This window comes from Dioscorea cayenensis, chromosome 18 (genome assembly GCF_009730915.1).
Source record: "Dioscorea cayenensis subsp. rotundata cultivar TDr96_F1 chromosome 18, TDr96_F1_v2_PseudoChromosome.rev07_lg8_w22 25.fasta, whole genome shotgun sequence".
In the NCBI taxonomy this organism is placed as follows: domain Eukaryota; kingdom Viridiplantae; phylum Streptophyta; class Magnoliopsida; order Dioscoreales; family Dioscoreaceae; genus Dioscorea; species Dioscorea cayenensis.
In genome coordinates this window covers 68,813-83,461 of record NC_052488.1, presented here as the reverse complement: position 1 = coordinate 83,461, position 14,649 = coordinate 68,813, and the positions used below count along the sequence as shown (strand labels likewise).

The 14,649-nt window shown below is 28.1% G+C and overlaps 1 protein-coding gene across 1 annotated transcript; it reads left to right on the top strand.

Annotated features, from left to right (window-relative positions):
* The first annotated feature begins 3,814 nt into the window (after window positions 1–3,814).
* LOC120282133 lies at window positions 3,815–3,988 on the top strand. The gene has a single exon (XM_039288885.1). It carries the CDS (start codon window positions 3,815–3,817, stop codon window positions 3,986–3,988), a length of 174 nt encoding a protein of 57 aa, XP_039144819.1.
* The last annotated feature ends 10,661 nt before the right edge of the window (window positions 3,989–14,649 follow it).

The window sequence follows — 14,649 nt, the reverse complement described above, 5'->3', positions numbered from 1 at the left end:
AGACTTGCCACCCATGCATACAAACCTCAACAAGATGTTCAACAACTTCATCTTCTCACGCGTCTCTTCCGTTTGCTTTATATATATATATATATATATTATATGTATAAATATTGATAAATATATACATGGAATTTGGATAACGAACAACAGTTGAGAAGATGTACGTATGCTAACCTTGGCAATATTAGAAAAGCTTTGCCCACTTGAATATATTACTTGTATACCCTGCTAACTTTCTATGTATGATTGTTGATGGGAATAAGTCCAGACAAAGTGGATGAGATGAAATGAAAACTTCAAAAAGTATAAATAAAAACTATTGCTTATGTAAGCATGCAACACCATCACTATCAGAATTAATGTGCATGAACTGATGAAGGATTTGTATTATTCAATTCCATTAATGAGAATATCATTTTGCCTATAATTTGGAGAGATAATTTTGTAGATTTTTGCACTTGAAAGTAAGAATCAACAAAGATATGTGATATCAGAGAAAACTAGTACTTATAATCAACTTATACAAAGAAGGTTTCAACCCTGTGTAAGGAAAATAATAGTAATTAATTTGGACTAGTACTTGTTAACAAATAGTTAAAAAGAAAAAAAAAACTTCACCGAATATCTAGTTTTTCATATAATGAATATGATGGTAATTAAGTTGGATTGCCCTCCGCCAACATCTGTGAATCAAGTTGGTTTTGTGGATCATATTGTTAGTGATAACTGATAAGGCCCCACATATTGGCTCATGTTAATTATCACAAGGCACATATTGTTACTTGTACGGTTTGTTCTTCCTCACGTGTACTAATACTCAATTGGACATTTCTTTACTTGTTTTCCTCTGATCACAAATATATTAATTTATATATATATATATATATATAACCACTAGCTGCATGTCATAAGATCATCTTGAGGTGGATATATTGATCAGTTAGATGAATGGGTATGGGTCTAGATAGTTGGACACAAGTTATAGAAGAAATTAAAATAAAATTAAAAAATGAATCTCAATTTTCTTCAAATTAAGTGGGACTTCTTTTTATAGAGGAGATGCATATATATATATATATACTTACGGTATATTTAGGCACCTTAACATAATAAACATCACTAACAACATCCTAGAACTTGTGATTATTAGAGTAAAGCTGTCATCATAATAGAGTTGTATTAATTTTCGTCTTAGTTCCCAATTAATTAAGTTAATAAAAAGTGAATCACAAGAATTGGATTCTTCTTGAAGGTCTTACTTAATTGGTTTCCCTACTAATTAGGAAACGTGGTCTTTAATAGCTATATATTATAAAGTCACTGTAGAAGAATTAGGTAATATATCTTTTGTTAATCAGAAGGAATATAATTAACATGCAATAATGCTGGGTTTTAATTAGATAGAAATTTTCATATATATATATATACATATATATCATACCATTGCACAGAAACAATTTTCATGTCTCAAATCATTCATAAATATCATGATAATCTAAAATTATAATATATAATATCCTAGAAACAGCGACTGTAGCTTGCAGTTGAATCAAGTGAGAAATCCGCAGCAATGGATGGACACATATCCTTGAAATGAAGATGCTTTTGAAGATCTTTGATCAGCTGATCAGTATCCTTTCCAGATTTCAGTCCAGATACACAACATGATATTGTTCTCCACTGCATGTTTAATTCCTTGAACAAGAAAAGAACTTCAACGTCACACTAGTCCAGAGACATGGCCATATACATGATTTACATAAAGTAATAATGAAATCATATATATATATATATATATTCTACATGCATGAGAATAATGTGCCTTGCGTGTTAGTTAATATGTAGTGCTTTGTTGAATGAAACACAGTATCAACAGGGATCCCTGAACTCCTGGTGCAGTGTCACCTACTCTCAAGACTCTGCAATCTTTCTCCATGCTTTTGCTGATACCCAAATGGAATATGAATCCTTTCTCAGATTTCATGGAATATATGTCCATCAATTTCCCAGTAAATAATTGTCATTGACTTCTAGAACTGCAAGGATGGAACTCCAGCTAATCAATGAAGCAATCAACTAAATCATGTATGATCTTAATTAACATATAAGAAATACACAGCTAACTACAGCTAGTTATCAAAAAAATTAACATGGATGTTTTGTGTATCTTATGATTCATATATATTGCAATAAATTATTAGATGAGGAAGTCTTGTTAACTCATATATATATATATATATACAACCATTAATTAATATAATTGGGAACTCATAGAGAATAACTTGGTATCAACGCTTCCACTAGCTAGTATATAGTGTATATATATCTCACACACACCCTTCTTCTTAGGAATATGTCAATGTTAGTGTACATATTATATATATAGTATGGTAGTAGTACGAGAGCCAGTGCAGCCACGAAGATTGAAGGAGTTGTCGGCCATTGACCGAGCCTGACAAGAAGTGGAGCACGTGGAAAGCGACGTTGAGCTGTGGAACCATATATATATATATGTAGTGTGTGTGTGTGTGTGAAGATCAGCATCCCAATCTTAGCACCAATATATATTACACACTACTATAATCTTTGAATTTCATTTCACTTAATTAGCTTAACTAATCACTTTGATGACTCCGTATTCTATCTTCATTAATTTAATTACTAATTCCCCTGTTTGAAACTTTGAATAGTTTGCACTTAGCAAAAACAGAGAGAGGGAGAGAGCTTAATTAATTAATTAATTAATTAATTAATTAATTATGATTTGTTTACTTGTTCCTAAGCTAGTTCTATATAGGGACAGGTGCAGTGTATATGTACCTGTGGGCTGGAGCGTGTTAATTAAGATAATGCTGCTGAGCTTGGGGGGTTTGATTAGAAATTTATTAGAATATAAGTAATCTCTTCACTGTTTCTTTAATTCAAAGTTAAATTTGGGGATGCAGCCTTATCTTGGCTTGGTGCAAGAGCCGTTGGTCGGCTTAGTGTTTACGGTCCCCAACAAGCCTTACAAGCACCACCAAACCCACTGCTCCTTGGTTAATTATTATATTATTAAAGCTTAATTATAATTATAATTAAATTAAATCAATCATGTGAAAACATAAAAAATCAATCTTAAAAATACAAAAATAGATACAAAATTAATCATAAATTATATTAACCATTTTTAAAAAAAGAAGCAAGTATATATTAACAGTACTATATAGCCAGCTAGCTGATTGGATCATCTATATAATAGATAAATAAATAAATAAATAAATATATATATATAAGTACATATGTGGGTAATAACGATATGGTCAAAAAAGAAAGAAAGCATCAAGGAACAGTGTCGCATAGGCTGGGGCAAGCTGCTTTGTTTTGCATGAACAACAGCTCATTTTGTTAATAATTTTTAATACAATTTTACAGCAGTCACATATGTATGAGCATATAATCTAATACCATGCCCACGTTGGGCTCCGCCTTTCCATGCACTCAAAGCCACTCCCTCTGATCACGGTTCCCAATGCTGGCCATATTCTTCCCCCATTGGTCCCTTGGTCAACTTAGCCTTCTTTCTCTTCAAACCAACCAGCTGAACGAGCTAGATAGCTAGCTAGCTAGCTATATTTCTTTTTCTATAATATTGCATATATACGTGTATATATATAATGGCCTCATAACCCTGCATTCAGAGTTAGGCCGCTGGACGTCCTCACTCACAAGCACAACTCACAAACATTGTACTGGTATAGAGCCTGCAGTAGCTGGTAATTAGCCATACAGTAATATCACTCTAGTACTCCAGTGTTGAGTGTTGACACCAATGGCACAGTCCAAGAAGGGATCATCATCATCATCATCATCAGCAGCAGCAGCAGCAGGCAAAGGGTTCACTCGTCGCTGCGCATCACTGGTGAAGGAGCAACGTGCCAGGATCTACATCCTGCGACGCTGCGCCACCATGCTCCTTTGCTGGTACATCCATGGAGATGATTAATATAGCAATTCATGAAGCTACACACACACACACACATATATATATATATATATATATATATTGCTATCTCTCTCTCTCTAGCTCTCCCTTTTCCTCTCCATGGCATATATGCTCCATCTACCTTCTAGATCTAGATGATCTAGCTCCTCTTTCTATCTCTTTCTCTCATTTTGGACTCGGTTTCAATGGTTGGCCGAGTGGCGCGCGGCCCGGACAGGAAGCACATGCGGTGGGTGCTATGTCAGCACTAGCCAGGAGATTGTTTTTATCCAACCTGAAGATCATGGGGTTGGGTTCATTATGGGTGCTAAGGAGAAGGCCCTTTAATTGCTCCTGGGCATCTAGCTAATTAGCTCGCTTGCTCGCCGTGCATGGATGCATGTATACATATGAGCCTTGGCTATGGAGGCATGCATGTTATATTGTGGTTCAGCTGGTTGGTTGTTATAGATGGTGGTCATGTTGATGATGCATGTTTAAGGGCTGCCATGCATATACTGATATATATACTGATATATATCTATATACACATACAGCTGCTCTGTTGTTCAAATTGTTGGTTTCGTTTACTTGATGTTTTGAGTCCTTATTGTGTTTTTGACATGGAGCTAGCTATGACATCTAAGCTACTCCATGTTATGATAACACGCAATATTGGTGTAACTCTTCACATATATATATAATTAAGTTCTCTCTTTTGTAATTATGTATAATATAACTCTATCCCTCCTCCTGAGCTTGATAAATGAATGTTGAATCTTTTATTTTCATTTTTCTTGGTTATACATTTGTTCTTTCTTTTTTATTCGATTATTTGTTTATATTTTGTTATTAAATATATCTTGTAGATCATCTTCTTTAGTTTCAAATACAAAGGTCAATTTAGAGATTAATTAATTACCGATGCATGGTGGAGAAATGCTTCTACTCTGATACAATGCATGTGCTCACGGTGAAGATCCAATGTACTTGTCTGCCATTAAACACTACAAGTAGATTAATTAATTAATTAATTAAAAGCATGCAGTGAGCAATCTGTTGAAGATTCCCAGTTATTATATTTGGCATGTTATGGGGCTTTTTCCCAAATTAGCCTTAACTTTTTTCACCAACCACATCATCCGTGTGGCTGGTTTTATGTAATGTTTTCGTTCTATAACATTACTCTTTGTGAAAATGATCCCGGGCTATCACGATATTTTTAAATTAAAAAAAAAAAAATCTTATTTTTTTACATTTTACCTCTCATCTTTTTTATAATTATTTAAATAACTTATTTTTGGCTTTTTATAACCCAATTTTTTTTTAAAAAATTATTATTAAAATAGAAAACCATTATTTAAAATTAGAATTATTATTATTAATTATTAAAATAGTAATTATTTTAAATTATTTTAATAATATTTTGATTATTATTAGAGTGGTAATTATTGAAGTGGTAATTATTTAAAATCATTTTTATTATTAGTAAAATATTATTATTATTATTATTATTAGAAGGGAATTATTTTAAATTATTTTAGTGATGAAATATGTCCTGGTCATGACTTTGATTTGAGCGCGCCCCCATCATGGAGCGATGCCCCCACAACATCACTTGGCATCACATAAAACTCTCTCAGGTCAAGTTTTGTCGAGCGGACAAAACTTGGTGCCCTATTAACAAGTGCCGACACCGCGAGTGTGCACCGCTCAGTCCCCTAGCGAGGTCCGGGTGGCTCACTTTGAGTCAAATGACATTCCATTGCGGTGTGTACTGGCGTAGCGGGGTAAGATTGTGGACTTGTTTAGTCTAAGAATACCCAAGTCAACAACGTAGTGGAAATCTAAACTTTGTTTAGTCTAAGAATGCCTATGAATTTAGAGGAAAGACAAAGAACAAAACAATTTTATTTCAATTCCAAATTGCCTTTCATAACCCGAAAGCTTACAAATAAATAGACCAACAAGAAAACTCTAAAAAAGAAATAAATCAAAAATTTCCAAAAATAGAAAATTCTCGATTGACACCATAGAATAAAAATTCAAAACCAAACATAGCGAATGCCAAAAACGACGTCTCAATCAGAGATTTACAGCCCAAGATATGGGTGGAGAAAATCTTTCCATAAACGGGATCCTCTAATCACCAAAATTAGCCTTTTAGGAAAATTACGGAAATGACCCCGCCTAAGTCATCGCATCCCACTTGTCCATGTAGGCGCAAGCTAGCTCATCAATCTGGTCCGACATCAGTACCATGTCTCGAGTGATGGAAATCGTCGCACGCAACCCTCAGTGCACATAAACAAAGTAACACCGGCTCACTATAGCGGATGGAGGAGCACCGTTTGGGCCTACTCTTGTGTCAAAATATTTTTTAAAATAATTTTAAATAGTTACTATTTTAATAATTAATAATAATAATTCTAATTTCAAATAATATTTTTATTTTTATAACAATTCTTTAAACAAATTTGGGATAAAAAAGGCTACAAATAAGTTATTTAAATAATTATAAAAAGATATGCGGGTTAAAATGTAAAAAAAGATTTTTTTAATTTAAAAATACCCAGTTAGCAGCGCAGTTAACACATGGAAGCTGACTGGGTATTGATGTAATAGCCTTAGGGACATTTTGACAAATAAAATGGCCATAGGGTCATTTTGACAATACTAAAATAAGTTGGGGCCAATTTGAGGAAAAGCCCTATGTTATATATAAACTATTTGATGTTATTTTTTATTAAAAAAAAATTAAAAACTCTTTGTTATGGAATTCAAATTTATTTATTTTATTAAGAAATATAAGATGGACGGTTTCATAATTTTTTTTTTCTTTAATAGTGATCCAATAACTAATAATTAACAAACAGGGAAGTAAATACTAAATACTAAAATACCTGTCTTTGCGCTTCTCCAAGAAACATTGAAGTGATTTCCTCCTTGCAGTTGGTAGCTTTGTCGGTCAAGCAAGCACAAAAAAGACTTTGAGATATTTTTCACCATGTCATAATATCCAACATATAATAAAATAAAAAAAGAATGAATCTACTAACTTCAACTTCAATTTTGTAATCCAAATCTGGGAAAATTTCCATAGACTATAGTAAGGGAAAATCTCTAATATTTATGATTGAAAATTTATCAATAAAAATTAACTTACAAAAATTATAAATTACAAAACTCTCACAATCGAAAAAAATGTATACCAAAGAAATAGATTTTTAAATGAAAATAAAATTTTTTGATCGCGTACAAAATTAGAAATTGCAAGTAGTTTATCATTTAAGAAAAAAAAAGCTTAAAATTTTCATAGTTGTCAAGTCAAATTTTGTGATCAAAATTTGGGGAAATTTTCATAGGTTACAGTAAGAGGAAATCTCAAAATTTTGTGATTAAAAATTTATCATAAAAAATTAACCTACAATAATTAAATATTACAAAAATCTCTGATTCTGAAAAAATATATAACAAAACTTTAAATTTGGATAAACATCAACTTCAATTTTGTGAGTGAAATTTTGTCAAATTTTCATAGACTATAATAAGGGAAAATCTGTGACTTCTGTGATTGAAAATTAATCGTTAAGAATTGACCTACAAAAATTATATGTTACAAAAATATCACATTCTCAAAAAATATATACTAAAAAAAATAGGTTTTTAAATAGAAATATTAACTTTTTATCGTGTAAAAAAAGAAATTGCAAATAGTTTATATTCATGAGAAAAAAAAACATTAAATTTATATATATGTCAACTTCAATTTTGTAATCGAAATCTGGGAAAATTTTCAAAAGCTATAGTAAGGGGAAAATCTCTAACTATTGTGATTCAAAATTTATCTTTAAGAATTGACCTACAAAAATTATATATTACAAAAATATCACATTCTAAAAAAATATATACTAAAAAAATAGGATTTTAAATGGAAATATTAACTTTTTATTGTGTAAAAAAAATATAAATTGCAAATAGTTTATATTCATGAGAAAACAAAACTTTCAATTTTTATGTGTCAATTTCGATTTTGTAATCGAAATTTGGAAACATTTTCGTAGGCTATAGTAAGGGAAATCTCTAACATTTGTGATTGAAAATTTATCAAATAAAAAAATTAGCCTGCGAAATATTATATATTACAAAAATCTTACAGTTAAAATAATTGTATAACAAAGAAATAGATTTTAAAATGAAAATAAAAATTTTTGATCGCGTAAAAAATTAGAAATTCCAAATTGTTTATCTTTTAAGAAAAAAACCTTAAAATTTTTTACATGTCAACTTAAATTTTGTGATCAAAATTTGGGAAAATTTTCATAGGCTATAGTAAAGGGAAATCTATAACTTTTGTGATTGAATATTCATCATTAAAAATTAACCTACTCAAATTATATATTACAAAAATCTCTGATTCTGAAAAAATACATAACAAAACTTTAAATTTGTATAAACATTAACTTCAATTTTGTTATTGAAATTTTGTCAAATTTTCATAGGAATCTTTAACTTTTGTGATTGAAAATTTATCGTTAAGAGTTAACCTACAAAAATTATATATTACAAAAATCTCACATTCTAAAAAATTATATACTAAAAAGATAGATTTTTAAATGGAAATATTGACTTTTTATCATAGGGAAAAAAATAGAAATTGCAAATACTTTATATTCATTAGAAAGCAAAACTTTCAATTTTTACACGTGTAAAATTCAATTTTGGAATCAAAATTTGGGAAAAATTTTCATATTCTATAGAAATTGAAAATCTATAACTTTTGTGTATGATAATTTTTCATTAAAAATTAACCTACAAAAATTATATATTGCAAAAATCTCTCATTCTGAAAAATATATAACAAATATTTAAATTTGTATAAATGTCAACTTCAATTTTGTCATTGGAATTTGGGTAAATTTTTATAGGCTATAATAAAGGAAAATCTCTTACTTCTATGATTGAAAATTTTTCATTACAAAATTAATTTACAAAAATTATATATCACAAAAATCTCACATTCGAAAAAAGCATATAACAACAAAAATAGATTTTTAAATGAAAATAAAAATTATTGATCATGTAAAAAATTAGAAATTGCAAATAGTTTATCTTTTAAGAAAACAAAACTTCAAATTTTTATACCTGTCAACTTAAATTTTGTCATCAAAATTTTGCTAAATTTTCATTGGCTATATGGTAAGGGGAAATCTCTAATTTTGTTATTGAAAATTTATCATTAAAATTAACCTACAAAAAATTATATATTACGAAAATATCTCATTTTTGAAAAATATAAAACAAAACTTTAAATTTGTATTAACATCAACTTCAATTTTTTCATTGAAATTTGGACAAATTTTCATAGGCAATATTAAGGGCAATATGAAGGGAAAATCTCAGATTCTCAAAAAATTATAAACTAAAAAAATAGATTTTAAAATGGAAATATTGACTTTTTATCGTAGGAAAAAATAGAAATTGCAAATAGTTTATATTCATTGGAAAAAAAACTTTCAATTTTTACATGTGTCAACTTCAATTTTGGAATCGAAATTTGGGAAAATTTTTATATTCTATAGTAATTTAAAATATCTAACTTTTGTGATTGAAAATTTATGATTAAAAATGAAACTACAAAAATTATATATTGCAAAAATCTCTCATTTTGAAAAAATATATAACAAATATTTAAATTTGTATAAATGTCAACATCAATTTTGTCATCAAAATTTGGGCAAATTTTCATAGGCTATAATAAAGAAAAATCTCTAAATTTTATGATTGAAAATTTTTCATTGAAAATTAACCTACAAAAATTATATATCACAAAAATCTCACATTCGAAAAAAACATCTAACATAGATTTTTAAATGAAAATAAAATTTTTTTATCGCTTGAAAAATTAGAAATTGCAAATAGTTTATCTTTTAAGAAAACAAAACTTTAAATTTTTATAGCTATTAACTTAAATTTTGTCATCAAAACTTTGAGAAATTTTCATAGTTTATAGTAAGGGGAAATCTCTAACTTTTGTTATTGAAAATTTATCATTATAATGATCTTATAGTAATTATATATTACAAAAATATCTCATTTTTGAAATATATATAACAAAACTTTAATTTTGTATTAACATCAACTTCAATTTTGTCATTGAAATTTGGACAAATTTTCATAGGCTATACTAAGGGAAAATCTCTAACTTTTGTGATTTAATATTTATCGTTAAGAATTTACGTACAAAAATTATATATTTCAAAAATATCACATTCTAAAAAAATATATACTAAAAAAATTGATTTTTAAATGAAAATATTAACTTTTTATCATGTAAAAAAAAAAATAGAAATTGCAAATAGTTTATATTCATGAGAAAACAAAACTTTAAATTTTTATATGTGTCAACTTCAATTTTGTAATCGAAATTTGGGAAAATTTTCATAGGCTATTGTAGGGGAAATCTCTAACATTTGTGATTGAAAATTTGTCAATAAAAATTAACTCAAAAAAAGTTATATATTACAAAACTCTCACAATCGAAAAAAATGTATAACAAAGAAATAGATTTTTAAATGAAAATAAAAATTTTTGATCCCGTAAAAAATTAGAAATTGCAAATAGTTTATCATTTGAAAAAAAAAACCTAAAATTTTCATAGCTGTCAAGTTAAATTTTGTGATCAAAATTTGGGGAAATTTTCAAAGGCTATAGTAAGGGGAAATCACTAAATTTTGTGGTTGAAAATTTATCATAAAAAATTAACCTATAAAAACAAAATATTACAAAAATCTTTGATTCTGAAAATGTATATAACAAAATTTTAAATTTGTATAAACATCAACTTCAATTTTGTCATTGAAATTTTGTCAAATTTTCATATGCTATAGTAAAGGAAAATCTCTAACTTTTGTGATTGAAGATTTATCATTAAGAATTAATGTGCAAAAATTATATATTACAAAAATATCACATTCTCAAAAAATATACTAAAAAAATAGATTTTTTAAATGAAAATATTATATTTTTATCATGTAAAAAAAATAGAAATTGCAAATAGTTTATATTCATAAGAAAACAAAACTTTAAATTTTTATACTTGTCAAATTCAATTTTGTAATCCAAAATCTGGAAAATTTTCATAGGCTATCATAGGCTATAGTAAGTGAAAATCTCTAACATTTGTGATTGAAAATTTATCAATAAAAATTAACTTACAAAAATTATATATTGACTATATCTCTCACAATATGTAACATAATGTATAACTCCTTCAATTTGCAGCAAAATTTGAGCATGTTCTAGATTATAATAATGAAAATCTCTAACTGGTTTTGATAAAAAGTGAATTAGAAAATTAGCCATTTATCAGACTTATAACAGATTTTTAAATGAAATAAAAATTTTTATCGTAAAATTATTGAAAAATTGTTTCATCTTTTTGTGAACTAGCTTTAAATTTGTTTATACCTCAACAAATTTACGTGATCGAAATTTTGGTGCAAAATTTTCATAGGCTATAATAAGTGGGAAATCTTCTACTGTGTGATTGAAAAATTTATCATTAATTAACCTACAAATATTATAAATTACAAAAATCTCAATCTATGAAATATATATAACAAAACTTTAAATTTTGTCATAGACACTTCAATTTTCGTCCATTGAAATTTGCAAATTTTCATAGGCCACTAGTAAGGGAAAATCTCTAACTTTGATTGGAAATTTGTCCAGTCACAAATCTACACTAAAAAATTATATATTACAAAAATCTCACATTCTTATATATATACTACAAAAATAGATAAATAGAAATATTAACTTTTTATCGTATAGAGTGCAAATAGTTTATATTCATGAAAACAAACATCAAAAATTTATACGTGTCAACTCAGTTTTGAAATCGAAAATTTTGAGGAAAATTTCGTAGGCTATGAGTAGGAAAAATCTACTAAGTTTGTGATTGAAGATTTATCAATAAAATTTAACTTACCAAAATTATATATATTACAATCAATCACAGTCGGACATATATACCAAAAAATAGATTTTTAAACAAAGAAAATAAAAATTTTAGATGTGCGTAAAAATTAGAAATTGCAAATAGTTAATCATTTAAGAGCTGTAGAATGACTGCACATCAACTTAAATCTTACATGAACAAAATTTGGAGGCATTTTCATTGGTTATATTAAGAAGAAAATATCTAACTTTTTGTGATTATTTATGATTAAATTAACCTCCAAAAATTATATATTACAAAATCTCCTGAGTGCTAAAAAGTATATAACTAAACTGAATTTGCATAAACATCGAGCTTCAATTTTGTCAGTGGAAATTTGGGCGGAATTTTTCACGACACCTACTAGTGCGTGAAAGTCTAGCACACGTGATTGAAAATTTATCAGTGCAAAATTAATCTACCAGTACATATTACAAAAATCGCAAATTCTCGATAAATATATACTAAAAATATATTATTAAATACTGGAAATATTAACTATAAATTGTATTAATACAAATAGTTTATATTAATGAGAAAAGCAAGAACTTTAGAATGCTACATGTCAACAGACTAGTTTTGTGATCGAAATTTGGGAGAAGACACTTTACAGCTATAAGCTATAGGGAGAAGATCACTTCAACTTTTGTGATTGAAAATTTATTATTACAAATTTAATCAACACTCTATATTGAAAAGCTCTCATTTCTGAGAAAAGCCTGCATAACAAAACTTTCAGTTTGTGCTCTAAATGCAACCTTCAATTTTGCCATCGAAAATTTTGGAAAATATTCATGAAACTATGCCAATAATAAGGAAAATCTCCAACTACTGTTATGAAAATTTATCAATAAAAATTAACCTACTAAAAATTAAACATTAAAAAATCTCACCGAAAAAACTTTTGATCGTAAAAATTAGAAATTGCAAATGTTAATTTAACCGCTATTTATTAGCATGATTTGTACACGAAAATGATGGCAGGGGTGACAGCATAATTGATAAAATAATAGCTTATGGTATGCTGGCAAGTTGACTTGGGTCTGAGAACAAGCATCTCTTGAAGATCTTGAGTGGGTATTTTTTAGTAAGTCCTCTACTTGTGGGACAAATATCTTGAAGATCATGGTGAAGCTATCTTAAAAGATGTGGTGGAGTTATTTTGCGTTACGTTTGAAGACAGATAAACTCGAAATGACACTTGAGGGCTTTCTGGTATGGTGGAGCTTAATTAAAGAAAGATCTCTATTCATGGTGTGAATGAAGACCAATTGAAGATATGATTTGAAGAATCATCTTGATGAAGATTGATTGAAGCAATGAAAGAGAGAGGAGCAAGATTTGAGGACAAACTTGGGTGAATTGAAGATCAAGTTGGAGAATCTTTAAAGAAGACAAACTTGGAAGATTGAAGACAACTAAGTTTGGCAGTTTAAATCAAAGGCATACCAGACGATATACGCCTGCGAGAAATTGCGTAGTGAGGAGGCGGGGAGGTAGGCTGGTTGGCCAGTCGGGATCGGGAGGTTTGGGCACATCGACTCGAGACCATGACCCGGGGAGGTTGTTGATGGGTCTTGCAGTCGTCTAGCGTATGCGGAAGCTACCGGTCAGAGTCAGTGAGGCGTGTGCAACTATATTCTGACCAAGGATATGATAAAGAAATCTCTAACTTTTGACATTAGAAAATTTATCAGTAAAATTAACCTAGAAAATTATATACAAATTATCACATTCTTGAAAAATATATAAGAAAACTTTAAATTTGTATATAAACATTAACTAATTTTGCGAAATGAAATTTGGGGATAATTTTCATAGAAGCTATAGCAGAGAAAATCTCTAACTTTTATGATTGAAAATTAAGCGTTAGGTAACCTACAAAATTATATATTACAAAAATCTCACATTCTCAAAAATATATATATACTAAAAATAGATTTTTAAATTATGTATATTAACATTTTATCATGTAAAAAAATTTAAATTTTTATATGTCAAAATCAGTTTATGTCGAAATTTGGGAAGAAGGCCCTGGGCTATAGTAAGGAAATGCTTTGAATTATTGAAAATTTATCAATAAAAGTGCCTAAAAATTATATAATGAAAAATCTGATCGTAAAAAATATATAACAAAAAAATAGTTTTTTAAATGAAATTAAAAATTTTGATCATTTAAAAAATTAGGAATTGCAAATAGTTTATATTTTATGAAAAATTTTTTTAAATTTTTATACCTCTCAACTTATATATTGTGATCAATATTTGGGGAAATTTCATAGGCGGCTATAATGAAATACCCGCTTTTGCGATTGAAAATTTATCATGAAAAATTAACCTACAAAAATTATATATTACAAAAATCTCTGATTTTTATTCACATACATTACAAAACTTTAAATTTGTATAAATGTAACCTTCAATTTTGTCATCAAAATTTCTTAAGATATTCGTGGGCTATAATAATGGAAAATCTCTAACTACTTTGTGACTACAATTTACCAATAAAAATCAACCTAAAAATTAAACTTAAAAAATCCACATCGAAAAAAAACATATAACAAAAAAAGGTTACTCGATAAAAATAAAAAGCACGATAGCGTAAGAAGTGGAAATTGCAAATTGTTTATCCTTTTAGAGCTCAAAACTTTAAATTTTAAGCACTTTATATGGGTTTCAT

Excerpts from the sequence above, each read along its gene's own strand:
- LOC120282133 (XM_039288885.1), top strand. The coding sequence starts at position 3,815 with ATGGCACAGTCCAAGAAGGGATCATCATCATCATCATCATCAGCAGCA.